The 14,892-nt window shown below is 46.7% G+C and overlaps 1 protein-coding gene across 1 annotated transcript in view; it reads right to left on the reverse strand.

Moving 5' to 3' along the window:
* Nucleotides 1-14,892, reverse strand: part of SMAD7 (SMAD family member 7) — a 45,257-nt gene that overhangs the window by 18,062 nt on the left and 12,303 nt on the right. The window contains exon 3 of the mRNA XM_078674784.1: nt 14,140-14,211. Coding sequence (XP_078530910.1) covers nt 14,140-14,211 — 72 coding nt within the window. The remainder of the gene's footprint in view (nt 1-14,139; nt 14,212-14,892) is intronic.

Here is a 14,892-nt window from a genome sequence, read left to right on the forward strand (position 1 = left end):
CACCCTGCCATTACACACTGGAGACAAGAGGGCAAGTTAAAGCATCTTAAACAAATGATGAAGATGCAATAAAATAAATGGCACAATCAAAATACCATGTACGGCGGAACAGAGCGAAATCAAAGGGATATGCCCAGTTTGGTCATTTTTCATGCGTTTTCACTTCAGGGGTAGTTCTGACAACTGAAGGTCTTCTGTATTTTACATACAATCCACGTTTAAATTCTGCATGGTGGAAATTTCAGTAACGTACAAAATGAACTCCACTGTACGGGCTAAATTCACATACTAGTACAGTACACACACGTTTGAAAAGACAAATGTAAAGCACAAAAAAAAACGCCTCCCACCTGAAAGGCGGGGAGCTTTCTTCCTCTGTTTACTGAAGCAGGACTGCCTGGTAAATTGGTCACCGAAAGTGCCACGGAGTCTGATCCAGGCGCCGAGGGCTGGTGAAACATGGGCGGTGTCTGTGCTGCTGCCGTCAAATGAAGTCACCGAGTTAATTATTTGGAAACTAAACCTGAATGAACGTTCCTGAACAGTGGGCGCAGCCCAGGCCCCTCTGGGCGGAGCAGGGCCTGCCCACACCCGGTGCCTCTGTGTTATGACAAGTCGCCCACACCAGGCTGCCACCGACCCACAATTACAGCCTGCCCTCTTCATGGTGTCATGAAAATGGGAGTAAAGGAGCTCCCGGCTGGCTACAACAATGCCCTCGGTTTGAGTAATGATGCGGGCGCTCACGGCGAGCCGCGGATCTTGAGGCATGCAAGGGCAGGGTGGCGGTGAAGTCACCAGGAGCCGAGCTGGGAAGGAGGAAGCGGCGCGGCCATGGAAGAGGTGCCTGCGCATTCTAATTATATATGGAGCCTTAATAGGGTTTCCCATCACGGGCAGGCACCTCCCTGGTGCCTGCAAGGGGCAGACAGGCGTTGGCCGTCTGCGTCACTTATGTACACTGCTTGTAGGTAGGAATAGTGCCGCGTCCTCTGTGGGCGCCGTCACCACTGGTGAAGACGCAGCGGGGCAAAGGAACCAGCCAGAGGGATCAGCATGCGCACATAAGAACCCACATCTACCTGAACACGAGTTAAAGAGAGCTTGGTACCAAATCCAGTAGATCCTTCTTGGAGCGCGCAGGCATGGGGCAGACACTGAACAGCAAGAGACCAAGAAGGGTATGTGTTGTCGGTGGTAGACAGCTTAACAGACAGAAGATTAACTGATCCCGTCGGTTAAAATTGTAAATTTGACGATTGCACCTTCTATGCACAACCCACAACTGAGGTCAGTGCACGCTTCACTAGTGGTCACAGATAATAGTGAAGCCAGGAATCAGATGAGCCCACCCCCCCCCCACAAAGCAACTCTAGAGACATCTCAGCAGCTGGAAGAACCACTTGAACATTTTGAAGAAAGATAGATGGTCAAAGGCTCTCCAACTGGCGTTATGTAGAACAGAAAACGGTGAGCAGATCTTTAACTGATAGCCCTAGTAAGACTGAACACAAAGAACAGTTCAGCCCTCGGGAAGCTGGGCCTTGCACAGCGTCATCCGCTGCACATGGCTGAGCAATTCACACTAGTCTGAACCTAACTCTTCACAGGTAACCACTCAAAAATGCCAGCATCTTTTCGCACCCCAACAGGTCTTTGTTCTTTTGGACAATCAAGACAATTTCCTCCTGATTTTATCAAGCAACAGGGCATAGTAATTCTTTGCATGCCTACTGTCTCCAGCATGGTCCTTCACCTCCTGTGAGCAGAGAAGCCGCATATGCATGGTTGGAATTTTTTTAATGTAATTCTTAAATCAGCACATAGTATATCTGCATCACAATTCAGCCTAAAATGCGTGGGCCTTTCTCAGGCGGAAACTGCAGGAGAAAACATACACTTTGTCTCTCCAAGTTCCCTTACAAGTACTGTCCCGTCCAATGACAAAGGTGGGACTGCACCTTTCCTCCCAGGTGATAGACCACAGTCAATGGAGGCTCACAATGGCCGACTGCAATCCAAGAAACAGTGGAATCCATTTCAATGGCAAGATAATAATGTCATCAACAAAAAGGACTTTCAGAAGAAAAGCTGAGCAATCGTGAGATGCCAAGGTGAAAAACCTGCTGGAAATCCTAGTTAACCATTGATAAATGGTTTCCCTTGGATACAACTGACAGCATACTGGTTTTCAGACCCAACACAACTGCTGTGAAAAACAAGTTGTGTGTCTGATGGTTTTAGTTGGCGTTGCCCCTAACGAGCAGGGCCTGGAGCGTAACTACCATAGCTGATGTGGGTTATGCGGAGGGCAGAAGAGACCCAAGTGCACGCACTTGCCTGGAAAGTTCAAGATCTGCCCAGAAATCATAACACTACAATAAGGAGAACTTCCACCAACCACCTCGTCTACCCTCACCCTCCAGGAATGATGGTTTAACCCCTTCCCCATGAGGGACCTCCAATGGACATCACACAATCGCAGACAGCAAATGTGGGTTGTTCCTCAGCCCCTAGCAGCTACGAGGCGAACACACAACATGGCCTGCACCGTGTTTCACTGCTGAACACATTTCCAATGCACCCAGCTAGACACATCAGAAATCACATGCTAGCCCTTGACTGCAATTTCCACTCTTCCCATTTTTCAATACAACAGCAGAAATGTACCCACCCAGCCAACTCAGTACAGTTTAAAAAACATGACACGGTGAGGTTTGCTGAACTTTTATGTGATTTAGAACAAAACCAGTAAACGTTGGATTTGGAGATGAACTTGTGAACATTTTCTTGCTGTCCGAGATCTAAAAAGCTGTGTGCCGAGCCAAAAAACACCCCCAAAAAACAGTAGTTATATATTCTTATTTGTTGCAAGTTTAAACCTAGGGAATGGCACTGGGCGGGGACCGGCTCGAACGCCAAGAAGCCAAACCATAGTGTGCTCGCAGCCAAGACCTTCTTTGGCACCGCAGCCTGGGAAGCGAATTAAAACAGCAAGCAAAAGTTCCCGCAGTTAATTGAGAAGCGAGGCCGCAACAGCAAGAAACCGGAGCCGGGCCTAGCGACTGAAGTGATCCAGGAATATTAAAGGCCGAGCAGAGCACCGACCTCCGGGCGGCGATCTCTCCACAAGGCGAGGCCGCCTCTCCACGCGGCCTCGGAGGCCCCTGCGCTCCCTCCTCTCACTCCGGTGTACAAAGGGACTGATGCAATTTCCTGCCCACGCTCAATTATTTCCTGTTAACTAACAAGGTGAAAGCAATCGGTGCCAATTACTCCTACTGCAAATGCTCGAACATGAACCACTTTCCAAAAGCTGGAAAAAGTTGTTACAACTGGAATATAACTACTGCGGTTTTGAGCTGACAATTTGACGGTGTAGGTCTCTGGCCTACATGGCTCCACAAATCAATCAATCTATCTATCTATCTATCTATCTATCTATCTATCTATCTATCTATCTATCTATCTATCTATCTAACACAAACACACACACACACACACACACACACACACACACACACACACACCCCCCCCCCCTACACACACCTATTACTATTGCATTCATTTCACTGATATATGATAATTTTACATGCACGAAAATGTCCGCGATTTCCAGGAAGCAATCAGGGTTCTACAATACTACTGATGGGAATCTTGAACTTTACATTCCCTTTTAGCTTGTGCCTCCTGCTGCAAAGCTGGTGCGCCAATCAACAGTAAAGAGTATCAGGGAGCTGAAAATAAACTGGAAAGAAAGCAACTCTGTGACAGTAAGAAGGCAGCCAGGCGGGTTACCCCTCTACTCATTTAATATGGCTGGAGAAAGATGGCTTGGCTGGCAGTCACCTGGGTGTGGCCCTTGCCTGGCTCACTCCGAGGTCACTAGAAGCTGGCACCAGCAAGAATGTCTAACACATGGCAGCCACGTGGCCGATGAGGGCAAACATGGCTCCTCCGGGGTAACTGTGAAATGCTAGCCAGACTAGAGCACACACAATCAATGAATGCTACTAACCTGGACCCTCAGGTAGATTGGCCAGATCAAGCTCATTATACCTTCCTGTCTTTTGCATCCACCATAAAAATTGAGAGGATGAAGGTTGTAATAATTACCATGCAGAAGTAGAACCAATCAAGCCCTACTAACAGATAGGTCTGATTTATTATATTTTATTTATTTTATTTATTATTTGAGGTCTATATAGCGCGAAAATGACCCTTGTGGGTATCAGAGCGCTTTACTATTATTTACTATTACTTTACTATTATTTAAAGAGCAGAGACAATAAAGCAATAACAACAATAATATCATATTCGAGAAAATTATAGGATACCGTAGTACCCAGAAAAGGGACGTTACGCTTTATCATTGTTCAGAGAGCAGAGGCAAATAAACCAATAAAAGCAATAATATCATAGTCGATAAAAATACAGGACAGGCAGTATTTAGAAAAGGGAGGGTATGACATAATGTTGGGACGGATAAGTCGAAAAGAATCAAAATAGCAGGCGAGCAGTTGTCAGGCCACACTGGAAGGCCATTATCAGCCTCTTGCCCCCATCACCATGAAAATGTGCCAGGGGACTGCATTTGGTGGTTACCAAAGTTATGTTTAGTCTTCACAGATGAGCAACAACGTGAAAAGTGATGCATGCAAAGTAGTAGGAAACAGGAGGTCTGTCTGGCCAGTTTCCAGATAGTCTCTCTCCCTGTATTTTTTTGAGAGACATCACCTTCAGCCCCAACAAGAAAACACTTCCTACGAGAAACATCTACTGGACATGGCCCTTACGAAATGATGTCAACGATAGACAGTGCTCACGGACAAAACATTGGATTAATAGGAAATACCAAATATTGAGCTCTTGGCGCGTTTGGACTAATCTGCATCCAGAGCTTGCAAATGTCAACACGAGGGAAAAGAGCAGTTGCCAAAACGCTCTTTTTACGAATCAAGTCTTTGAATCAACGACTAAAGTATTGACACACTTGCATCCGAGGCCAATTTATTTGATGAGGGAGTCTACTAGGCTTCCAGTTTCTTAAAGCTGACTGGCAATAGCCTTGAAAAGGCAAAGGCGGAAGTCAAGTGTGCCCTAAAAGAGCTTGACTTACCCTCAACTGTGATAGATGCACTGAACGTGTATATCATTATCAATGTGACAGCTTTTCTATGTCCACTTCGCTGCTATTGGTCTCAGCTTTAGCCATCCTGTGGCATCAGATTCAACAGTTCTGCAACCCAATTTATTTAGGTCGCATCCCAACTAGGCAAGAGACACTGTCTTGGGCGACATCAACAGGTACCATATTGATTTTAAATGATTCTGAATAGTGGTGGCAACCAAGATGCAACAATTTGGCAGGTCTGAAGAGTCAATATTCTCTCTTGGTTGGGAACAAGAGCGCAGATCATAAAAGCAACAAATTCTCATAATATCTGGCCCATATTTGAGACGATTTGACAAAATGTAGTTATTCATTCATGTATTTGAGGATTCAACATGCCCAAATTCCAATATCTTAAAGTACCTTAGCCACAAGTGTGCCACCAATCATCAAAGAATCATTAGGAGAACTAATCTAGATAACAAGTTTTCCGGAATCAGCCTAACAGTGCTGATACAATGACTGACCCAGTTTGCTTTGCCTCTCCACACAAGACTACTGCCCACCTCCCTAACCACTGTGATCCTAGTTTATAAATAACAGGAACATTCTCAAAAAGGGAGAAGGACAAATATTATGTATCTCCTAGATTATGTTCTTAGGATCCTCAAAGAAAACTTTAGCCATAGCGGAGCTATCGCCATTCTTATGGTTTTACTTGTGGGTAGGAACTGGACAATGGTTAAATATCGGCAATCAAAGTAGGCCTAGAAAAAATTATATTTTTTGTAAAGTGATGAAACCCCAGAAATAAATGATTCCTGCAAGTCAGAAGGGACAGACTTACATAAGAAACAAAAGGGGCGAGCGTGCTGGACCTTTGCTCAAACCACTTTTTGGGTGGACGACTACTTGTTTAGTCTGAGGTCGCCCCAAACCATTTGTTCAATACGGAATATCCTGATACATACAAATGCTTGGAAGAGCAATGGGGTCAAAACTAGGCTTCTAAAGGGAATGATGGTGGGGGTCGCTCGAGCAAATATTGAATGCCCAGGGAGGGACTGGAGAAGATACTGGTGGGCTGGAGGAAGGATATGGGCCTTCCTCAGACTCTATATAGTACAAGTGACATAACATGGCAGGACTTCCAGGAGGCAGTGGTTTGTATCAGCATAAGGCCATCTACAGCTTGTTCTGGAGTGCTTAAGACCAGTAAGAATGTAGCATCTTTTCCGTTACACCAGTTACATTTTACATAGTTGCGAGCACAGAAGGTTTGCTTTAGCGAACTCAAGTATTAGTAATCTGTATTTACAGGTATACTGTTGGCTGGCTCCATTAAGAATATATCATTAGTTTCAGGCAGCAGCATGTTTGATGCTTGGAGACATGGTTTAATAACAAAAGGGTGGAGCTCTGACCTGGAGTACCTACAACACATGGAATAAGAAGAAATACTAGGAGGCTTGGTGAGATAAACCCCCTGCCTAACCCCAAAGAGTTATGCCAATAAAATAAGTGAAAACTATTAAGTAGAATTCTATCCCTTAGAAGCCCCAACAAGCAACATGTTCAACCTAAGATTTCCAAGAACAGCGTAAAACCCCATCATTCTTCATTTAGGGAGGCAGCTCCTTGCAACACTTAGGGCTTAGATATGATTTGTCAGGAAATACAACTCCCCCCCCCCCTATTTGTTGCCTTGTCACACATTCTTCCTAACACTTTAAAAAAAGTGCCTTGAAAAAGCCACTCAGCCTGTAAAGGGGGTGACTGTGCCAGAGAAAGGCCTGATACACACAACTTTAAACCATCCTCAAAATTAGGGACCCAGTAAGCTGCCCCTTTATAGAGTTGTGGTTAGTACCTTGAAACAAGGTGTCCAACGTAAAAACATCACCCAACTTCATAGAGCCCACACAGAGTTGTAAAACCAATTCATTTATTTATTTTCTGTGATGTGTGACAATTAAGCAGACGGCTCCCTGGAACTGATCCAAGCAACCAACAGAATTAAGACAAATGTAAATTTAAGAACTACTAAACAGATTCGTTTTCAGATGTTTCCAAAATGATACAAGATGAATAATCGGACTGTGATCTTATGGTAATGAGTTTCATATCAAATAGTGATCCAACAAAAAGCAAGCAAGGATACAGGTGATCAATCCAAAGAGCGGCTGATAGAGCCACAAACCACAGGAACTCTAAGATTAAAATAATGAAACTCTAATTGTAATGTTGTTCATGCTTAGGCAGCTCAGAGTTCCCCGTGCTCATCCCCACTCAGATGGATTGAAGCTTGAATCCCATCCTGAGTGAAGCCTAGCAATTCTGTTGCAAAGGTTTGTCCAGCATGGGTCTAGGGTTCCGAGGCAGCGTTTCTAGGATATCCTCTGGCTGGGAAAATGTGTTCCAATGAGTTTTACTGTATTAATCAATCAATATTTGTAAAGTGTGCTACATACCCGTGAGGGTACTGTATGCGAATCTAATTCCTATGGCTATCTCGAAAATTTGCCATGGATCCAGACCTTCTAAACCTACATTAATAGCAACTCAGGAAGAATATCCAAACTAAACTAGAAACACAAAAAGTACAACGTGAATGTAGTGAACACGCATAAATGTTGTTAATGCAAACATCACCAATGGCAGAGGGGACTAGCTTCCTCTATAGCAAACAATTCAGCAGACGGCTATTTCCCAATTGTTTTCTTGGATTATGTTTACTCGGGGCATTTTTTTCCGAGCTCTACAGACATAGACTTTTTTTTTGTACAGAGGAAAGGAAAAGAAAAAAGAAAAAAAAAAAACGTCCCTCCTCGACAGAGCCGGTGATGGGTATCAAATTGCACCCAAGCAAAATGGAGTTTCTCCCACCAGGCGTTAGCTTAAGAAGATGCTTCTTTGTGGCTGACACAGATACCAGCCCGGATCAAAGGCAGGGGAAGCATTCCACGCCGGTGCTGAGACGTCAATCCGCCGGACTTCGAGGCTTTGTAACGAAGATGGCTCCAACGTGAACTAACATGTTTGTTTGTGGGAGGCAAATGCTGTACTCCAGCACAAAAAGCATGCAGCCTGGGGGCCGGGGTTCTTCACCTGAGACCTATGGGTAACCTGCAGATTTTATGGTATGCTTTCAACTATGGGAACGGAAGGGCAGAATGTGTGTGCACACAGTTTAGCATTTTTTGTCCTTGTTTGAGGAGTCCCCATGCTGCGTGAACAATACAAATTAAGACCATAGAGCCATGTTCTCATTGAAGTAGTCTCCTGGTTGGTGTCTGCAACTTCTGTAGGCGAGGTCGTCCCCTAGCGTTCAGGTTTTTCAGAGCATGCTTGTTGAAAAAGATAAGCATCTCACCCCTCCCCTAACGTTGCCCAACATTTATGAGGTGCAGCCTACACCAAATAGTAACACGTGGTTAGAGCCCGGCATGCGACTGACACTGCCCCCCAGCCCCGTCGGTCCCAGAAACGTGTCACCAAAATTCCTCCCTGCCGGACAGACCAGACCACCCCTAGTTCTGGTTGAGCCGAGGGGTTCACTGGCAACAGTCTGGCCGCCCCCGCCTTTCTATAAAAGCCCCCACACATGACATGAAAGGGCAGCGCGGCTGAATGGAAGGTCACCTCTGTGCATTTCAGGAGGAACCAGTTCTTTTGTGAGGGGCCTCCCGAGGGATTAAGTTTTCACATTTTTTCTCTTCCATTGCCAAAGGAATCAAGCCCTGGCTCCAGCCTCCCGACCTTCCTGCCACCCTGAACTGAGCCCCATTCATGAAGCTGGCTCACTGCAGCGAGCCGGGGCCAGGAAGGAAAACAAGCGGAGGCAGGCGAGGGGGAGGCTGCGCAGTGCGAGGGCACCCCGGGATCTGGCGGCTGCGAGGGCCCCCTGTATGTGCAGGCTGGGAGGGGCGGACTGGCGGGAGCGCAGTGCCAGAGCCTGCGGTATGTGGAGACTGCTGGGGCAGGCTAGTGCGAGGAACCCCGGAATCTGAAAGCTGCTCAGTACCCTATGTGATGGATGCTGGGGGTGGATGGCGGGTACCAGGGCCCTGCGGTAGGTGGAGACTGCTGGGGCAGGCTAGTGGAGCTGAGTGCGAGTAAGCCTGGAATCTGAAAGCTGCTCAGCACCCTGGGATGTGAAGGATGCTGGGGTGGATGGCGGGTGCCAGGGCCCTGCGGTAGGTGGGGCAGGCTAGTGGAGCTGAGTGCGAGGAAGCCTGGAATCTGAAAGCTGCTCAGCACCCTGGGATGTGAAGGATGCTGGGGTGGATGGCGGGTGCCAGGGCCCTGCGGTAGGTGGGGCAGGCTAGTGGAGCTGAGTGCGAGGAAGCCTGGAATCTGAAAGCTGCTCAGCACCCTGGGATGTGAAGGATGCTGGGGTGGATGGCGGGTGCCAGGGCCCTGCGGTAGGTGGAGACTGCTGGGGCAGGCTAGTGGTGCTGAGTGCGAGGAAGCCTGGAATCTGAAAGCTGCTCAGCACCCTGGGATGTGAAGGATGCTGGGGTGGATGGCGGGTGCCAGGGCCCTGCGGTAGGTGGGGCAGGCTAGTGGAGCTCAGTGCGAGGAACCCCGGAATCTGAAAGCTGCTCAGTACCCTGGGATGTGAAGGATGCTGGGGTGGATGGTGGCACACTTCTCTTACACACCCGTCATTCAGTAAGACACTGCCACAAACAACCAGAGGGAGGGCTTCTGTTACACAACCTCTCGCATGCATTCAGGGGACAAGACAACCTCTCGCGTATTTAGTGCCTGCAGCAAAAATGACGGTGCTGTACCACAAATATCACACAGTGAGCGGTACTGGTGACACACACGGTGGGGGGCTGCTGTCACAACAAATCGAGGCTACTCCCGGCGCGGTTATCAAACCGGTCTTGTCCACACACACTGCCTCGAACCACTCTATTACTAGACACAGGAGGTGCAGCTGGCTCTGTTATCACACCGCTGTATACTATATATACCGGCGGCGCAGGTGGCGCCGTTCTGAAACCATCATGTTCTATACACAGAAGCAGCTGCTGCCTCTGCTGTCAAACCTCTAGATTGTATACACTGAAGGTGCTGTTGGGTGTTATCAAACCTCTATATACTAGACACAGACGGTGCTGCTAGCTCTTATCGAGCCACACGTGTACTATATACAAAGGTGCTGCTGATCCGGCTGTCAAACCATTCTGTAAGCAGAAGATGCTGCTGGCTCTGTTATCAAACCTATGCACTGTGTACACTGAAGGTGCTGCTGGCACGGTTATTGAACCATTGTAAATCTGAAGCAGAATACGCTGCCAGCTGTGTTATCAAACCACCGTACACTAGACCCAAAGGTAGGTGCTTGCACGGATATCAAACAATTATATACTACAAGCAGAAGCTGCTGCAGGCTCTTATCGGACCACTGTACACCAGACACGGCAGTAGGTGCTGGCATCGATATCAAACCACTGTATACTGTAAGCAGGAGCAGTGGGTGCCACTTATCAAACCACTGGATACTAGACACAGATGGTGGTGCTGCTCTGTTATCAAACCTCTATATGATAGACAAACGGTGCTGCTGGCACTTCATCAAACCACTGGATGCCACACAGAGGAGGTGGCATCCAAAAACATTGCTGCTCGGATTTCCAACCGAGTTTTAATCACCTTGTTATGTCCCTCTGGTGGACAGGATTCCCATATCACAACCTTCTCAAATCACGGAAAGGACAGCCTCTTCCTGGACTACATCAGGCCATGACCCTTTACCTGACTGGGGCATCCATAATACCAGTCTGTGGCATACCATGTCCATGCTTCGCCTCGCTGCAGTGCCAGGCTTAGGGTTACCACCTTCCCGGGAGAAAAATGCTGGCAATGTGTTCACTTTTAAGATTTTGCGAAGAACCGGACATCTGTATGTATTTTTGACACGGACTTTCTGTCGATTTACTTTCATTATCAGCCTGAGTTCGTAAACTCAGCTCTAGAACACGTTTTAAGTGCTTCCTTCTTACATTAACAGTTTCAAAGGGAGTAAAGATGGGGGAGAAACAGCGGCTTCGGGTGATTCTCCCATTTTTTGCACTGGCATGGACAATAAAATACGCCACGCCCCATCACCCTCCGGAGCATCTTGGGGTGGAGTCACCACTATTTTAGTCTCATATATTATATTCACAGTAACGTGTTTCTTGACTGTTTGCATCCACTGCAAGACTTGATCAACACAAAATGAATAAGCGAAAACTTAAAATTTCTTTTTTTGTATTTCAAATTTTAACAATGCTGAGCAAACAATGATCAATAATCCCCTATGAGTTCATATTTTCAAAAAGCACTACGCGTCAGGGGGGTCTAATTCAACCCCAATCCCCACAAAACCAGGACTACTGTATCGCCAGTAAGAAGTCATAGGTGCTAGAAATGCAGTTCTATCCTGAAAAAACCACCCGCCCATAGTTTTTTCAATCTTTCTCCCGTGCTGCAGACTTGGAGGCAGCCCAACACGGGCCCTCAGTGAGAAAGCATCCACAGGGCGGCCCGTGTTATTTCCTGCCGCCAGGCCCCCACCCCCCCCCTTCCTCCGCTGGCAGACCCAGACAGGCGAGATGTTATCAATAATATGGACCTTCCGAGAAAAAAAATACCCTTTCAAATGCAAGTACTTCCTTGGCTCATTTAATGTGGTATTCCTTTAACGCCACCCTGCAAAGGCTTGGGCTAAAAACCATAACGCTTGCGCACCTCCACCCTCCCTCCACCCCCTCGCCCCCCCTCGGGCACGACCCCCATCCACCCGCTTGCAGCGCTCCGAGGACTCCGTGTTGATCCCCCCACCCCTCCCCGCTCAGACCCACGGCCTCGGAGAGCCAAGGGGGAAGGGAGCCCCCGAGCTGGCCTTATTTTCATGCTTAAAATTCTCATTAGGGTCGTTAAACAAACACCATACTCCCCTCTCAAGTAACACAGGCAGGGCATAAATTGTGTGCAAGAATAACAAACAATGCTCGCTCGAAGACACCCACACCGCAGACACTCCCCGAGCGGGAGAGCGGGGCATGGGGTGGGAACCAAGGGGGAAACGGGGCCAGGCGCCCTGCAGCACCACCACACGGTAGAAAAGACACGGCTGCTTCCTAACACAGCTTAACCCGGAAAAAAAGTACATGCGGGTCGCAGGTTTTTCTAAAAAAATAAAAATAATAAACTCGCCAAATACTATGGCTGTTTTGTTTTTCACCACTCCCAGCCTCCTTTTCTCGCTTTCTCATCTTTCCCATCCCAATTATTTTCACCTTTCAGCATCTCTTTCGCTGAGGGTCAGAGTCTGATGGCGAAACTAAGTCTTGGGCAATTACCATCACACAAGAAGCACTGGTCAAGTAACAAGCCAACACTCAACATCAATTCCTACAAACTGAGCCATAACAGCACACAGGCTCAAACGAATCCATGCCACTACTCCGGAAATGGAAAATAACAACGTTGCGGTTCAGTACACTGAAGAAGCAACTGGATCCTGAGAAACTCCCGGAGACCTGGCTTTTTAACACTGTAACTTCCTGGTTCTTCTCCTTACTTCTATTCTTCTGGGCAACCTCCAATAACAATCTACTAGGCAGATGAGTAAAATCTGATCCAATGAGGACTGCTGGATCTCATTATGCAGAGTCCACAGAAGGGACCATACTTTTTATCAAAATAATCCCACTGACCAATACATGCTAGCACCATGTGTGTATACATGCTTGAGATTTCAAAAGCCTCTGCCTTATTAACCAAAGTAGCAAAACCTTTATTACTTATAGCCCTCCTTTTCACTAACAAAAGCCACATTTCGAAAAACTCAGGTGTGCCAACTAGGGTAGGAGCCAGAACTTCACTGTTTACAGTACAGCTTGCTTCTCATCACCTCTGACAGCTGCCTGCTCGCCTACTTGCAGAGGAACCAGTACAACCGACAAAACTCAACACAATCATGGTGCTGCATTTGAAATGGCAGCAACAAAAAACAACAGGGTTGAGAATGTGTTTGTTCTGCATTCTGTCCCTCAACTGTTGTTTTTCCATTTGTCACCCTGGGACGGGTGTGCTCAGACATGAGTGTCATGCTCTCCATGCCACTGGAGTCAAGCTATCCTGGCTGAAGAGGGGTGAAACCCCGAAACCGGTCCTAGGATGCTTGTTTCCAGTCCAGGGAGGACCTGGCTTGGCAGTTCGGGCTGGACTGTTCCCATGAGGCACAGGGTCAAGACTGATTTGCATATGACTGGGTTCCAACTGGAATGACATGGTGAGCAAAAAAACGATGGATTTAGGTCCAGATCTCTGTACTGGGGTGAATGTATGACATTGTTCTGCATTCTGTCCATCAACTGTTGTTTTTGCATGTTTGAGACTTCAAAAGCCTCTACCTTATGAAGTAATGAACTAAAGTAGCAAAACCTTTATTACTTATAGCCATTCTTTTCACTAACAAAAGCCACATTTCGAAACACTCAGGTGTGCAAACTAGGGTAGGAGCCAGAACTTTGCTGTTTACAGTACAGCTTGCTTCTCATCACCAGACAGCTGCCTGCGCGCCTACTTGCAGAGGAATCAGTACAACCGACAAAACTAAACAATGATGGTGCTGCATTTAAAATGGCAGCAACAAAAAACAACAGGGTTCAGAGTACTTAAGGGAACCACTCCTTGAGTGGATATGCACACTGTGCAAAAGGAGAATGCCTTCACCACTCAGGCAAGTCATGGATGAAGTGGGCTGACCCCTCAACCCATGCTCTTGTGGGCGAAGCAAAATGTGATTGACACCACAGCTGACCAGTGGATGAAGAGTGCTGGATGAAACCCTGAGGTCAATCTCCCATCTCGCACTCAAAAGCCACGGCGTGACATGTTACTGTTCTAGACCATGAACTTGTAGGACTACAGCGCTCGCATCCACCACATTATCTCACGCCATTTCATTTTCACAAGCAACGCAGAGGAACTGGGAACTAAAATTAGATTTTTCATCGTACCTGAAAGCCCCTCAGGGGCCAGATAATTTGTTCCCCCTGTTTCAGTGGAGGAAGGCACACAGTCGGGAGGGTCTGCAACAGGAAAAAGTAAGAGATGCAGATTAAACCAAGGCATAACAATGTTAACAATGTTTTAAGCACAAAAAATAAACTTGTATGCAGGATTGCAGGCTTCATGCGCATGCAAGCTGTACCTCTGTACCCACTATTCATTTTACATTCAATCGATTAACGGGGTTGAAAATGCCAATTAACCACAAAGAATCATAAGATAACAAAGTCATCTAGAATCACTCAATTCAATTGTTATCTGAAACCTTTCAAATCAATATTTCTCTGGCACCTTTTAAATCAATGTTGTTTTCAACTGTTAAAGTGTGTAACAAGCGATCAATAATTAAAACTGTGTTACATACTATCTCTCAGAAATAGTGCTGGTGGCTTTTTGCAACAGGTAAAAGACAGAGTTCCGCCAGAACAAGAGGTACAGAATTCCTACTATGCGGCCATTTCTAAAGAGAAAATGTGCGGATCTATTTAATGAGATTGAAGCTAAAGCATAGCCTGGGCTATTAAAACAACATACCACCAAGGCCATTCCTAATATAAGGGCACCCTTTAATATGAAAGAGTTATTAAAGCGGGTTTCCAACTCAGCAGTACTTCTTTCTGTGAGTTAAAAATTAAAGTAGAGGGCATTTATACAGCACGTGCTCCATTTGGATCAATTGCCTTGCTCATCGGTTTAAAGCC

This window comes from Lissotriton helveticus, chromosome 2_1, assembly GCF_964261635.1.
Source record: "Lissotriton helveticus chromosome 2_1, aLisHel1.1, whole genome shotgun sequence".
Taxonomy (NCBI): domain Eukaryota; kingdom Metazoa; phylum Chordata; class Amphibia; order Caudata; family Salamandridae; genus Lissotriton; species Lissotriton helveticus.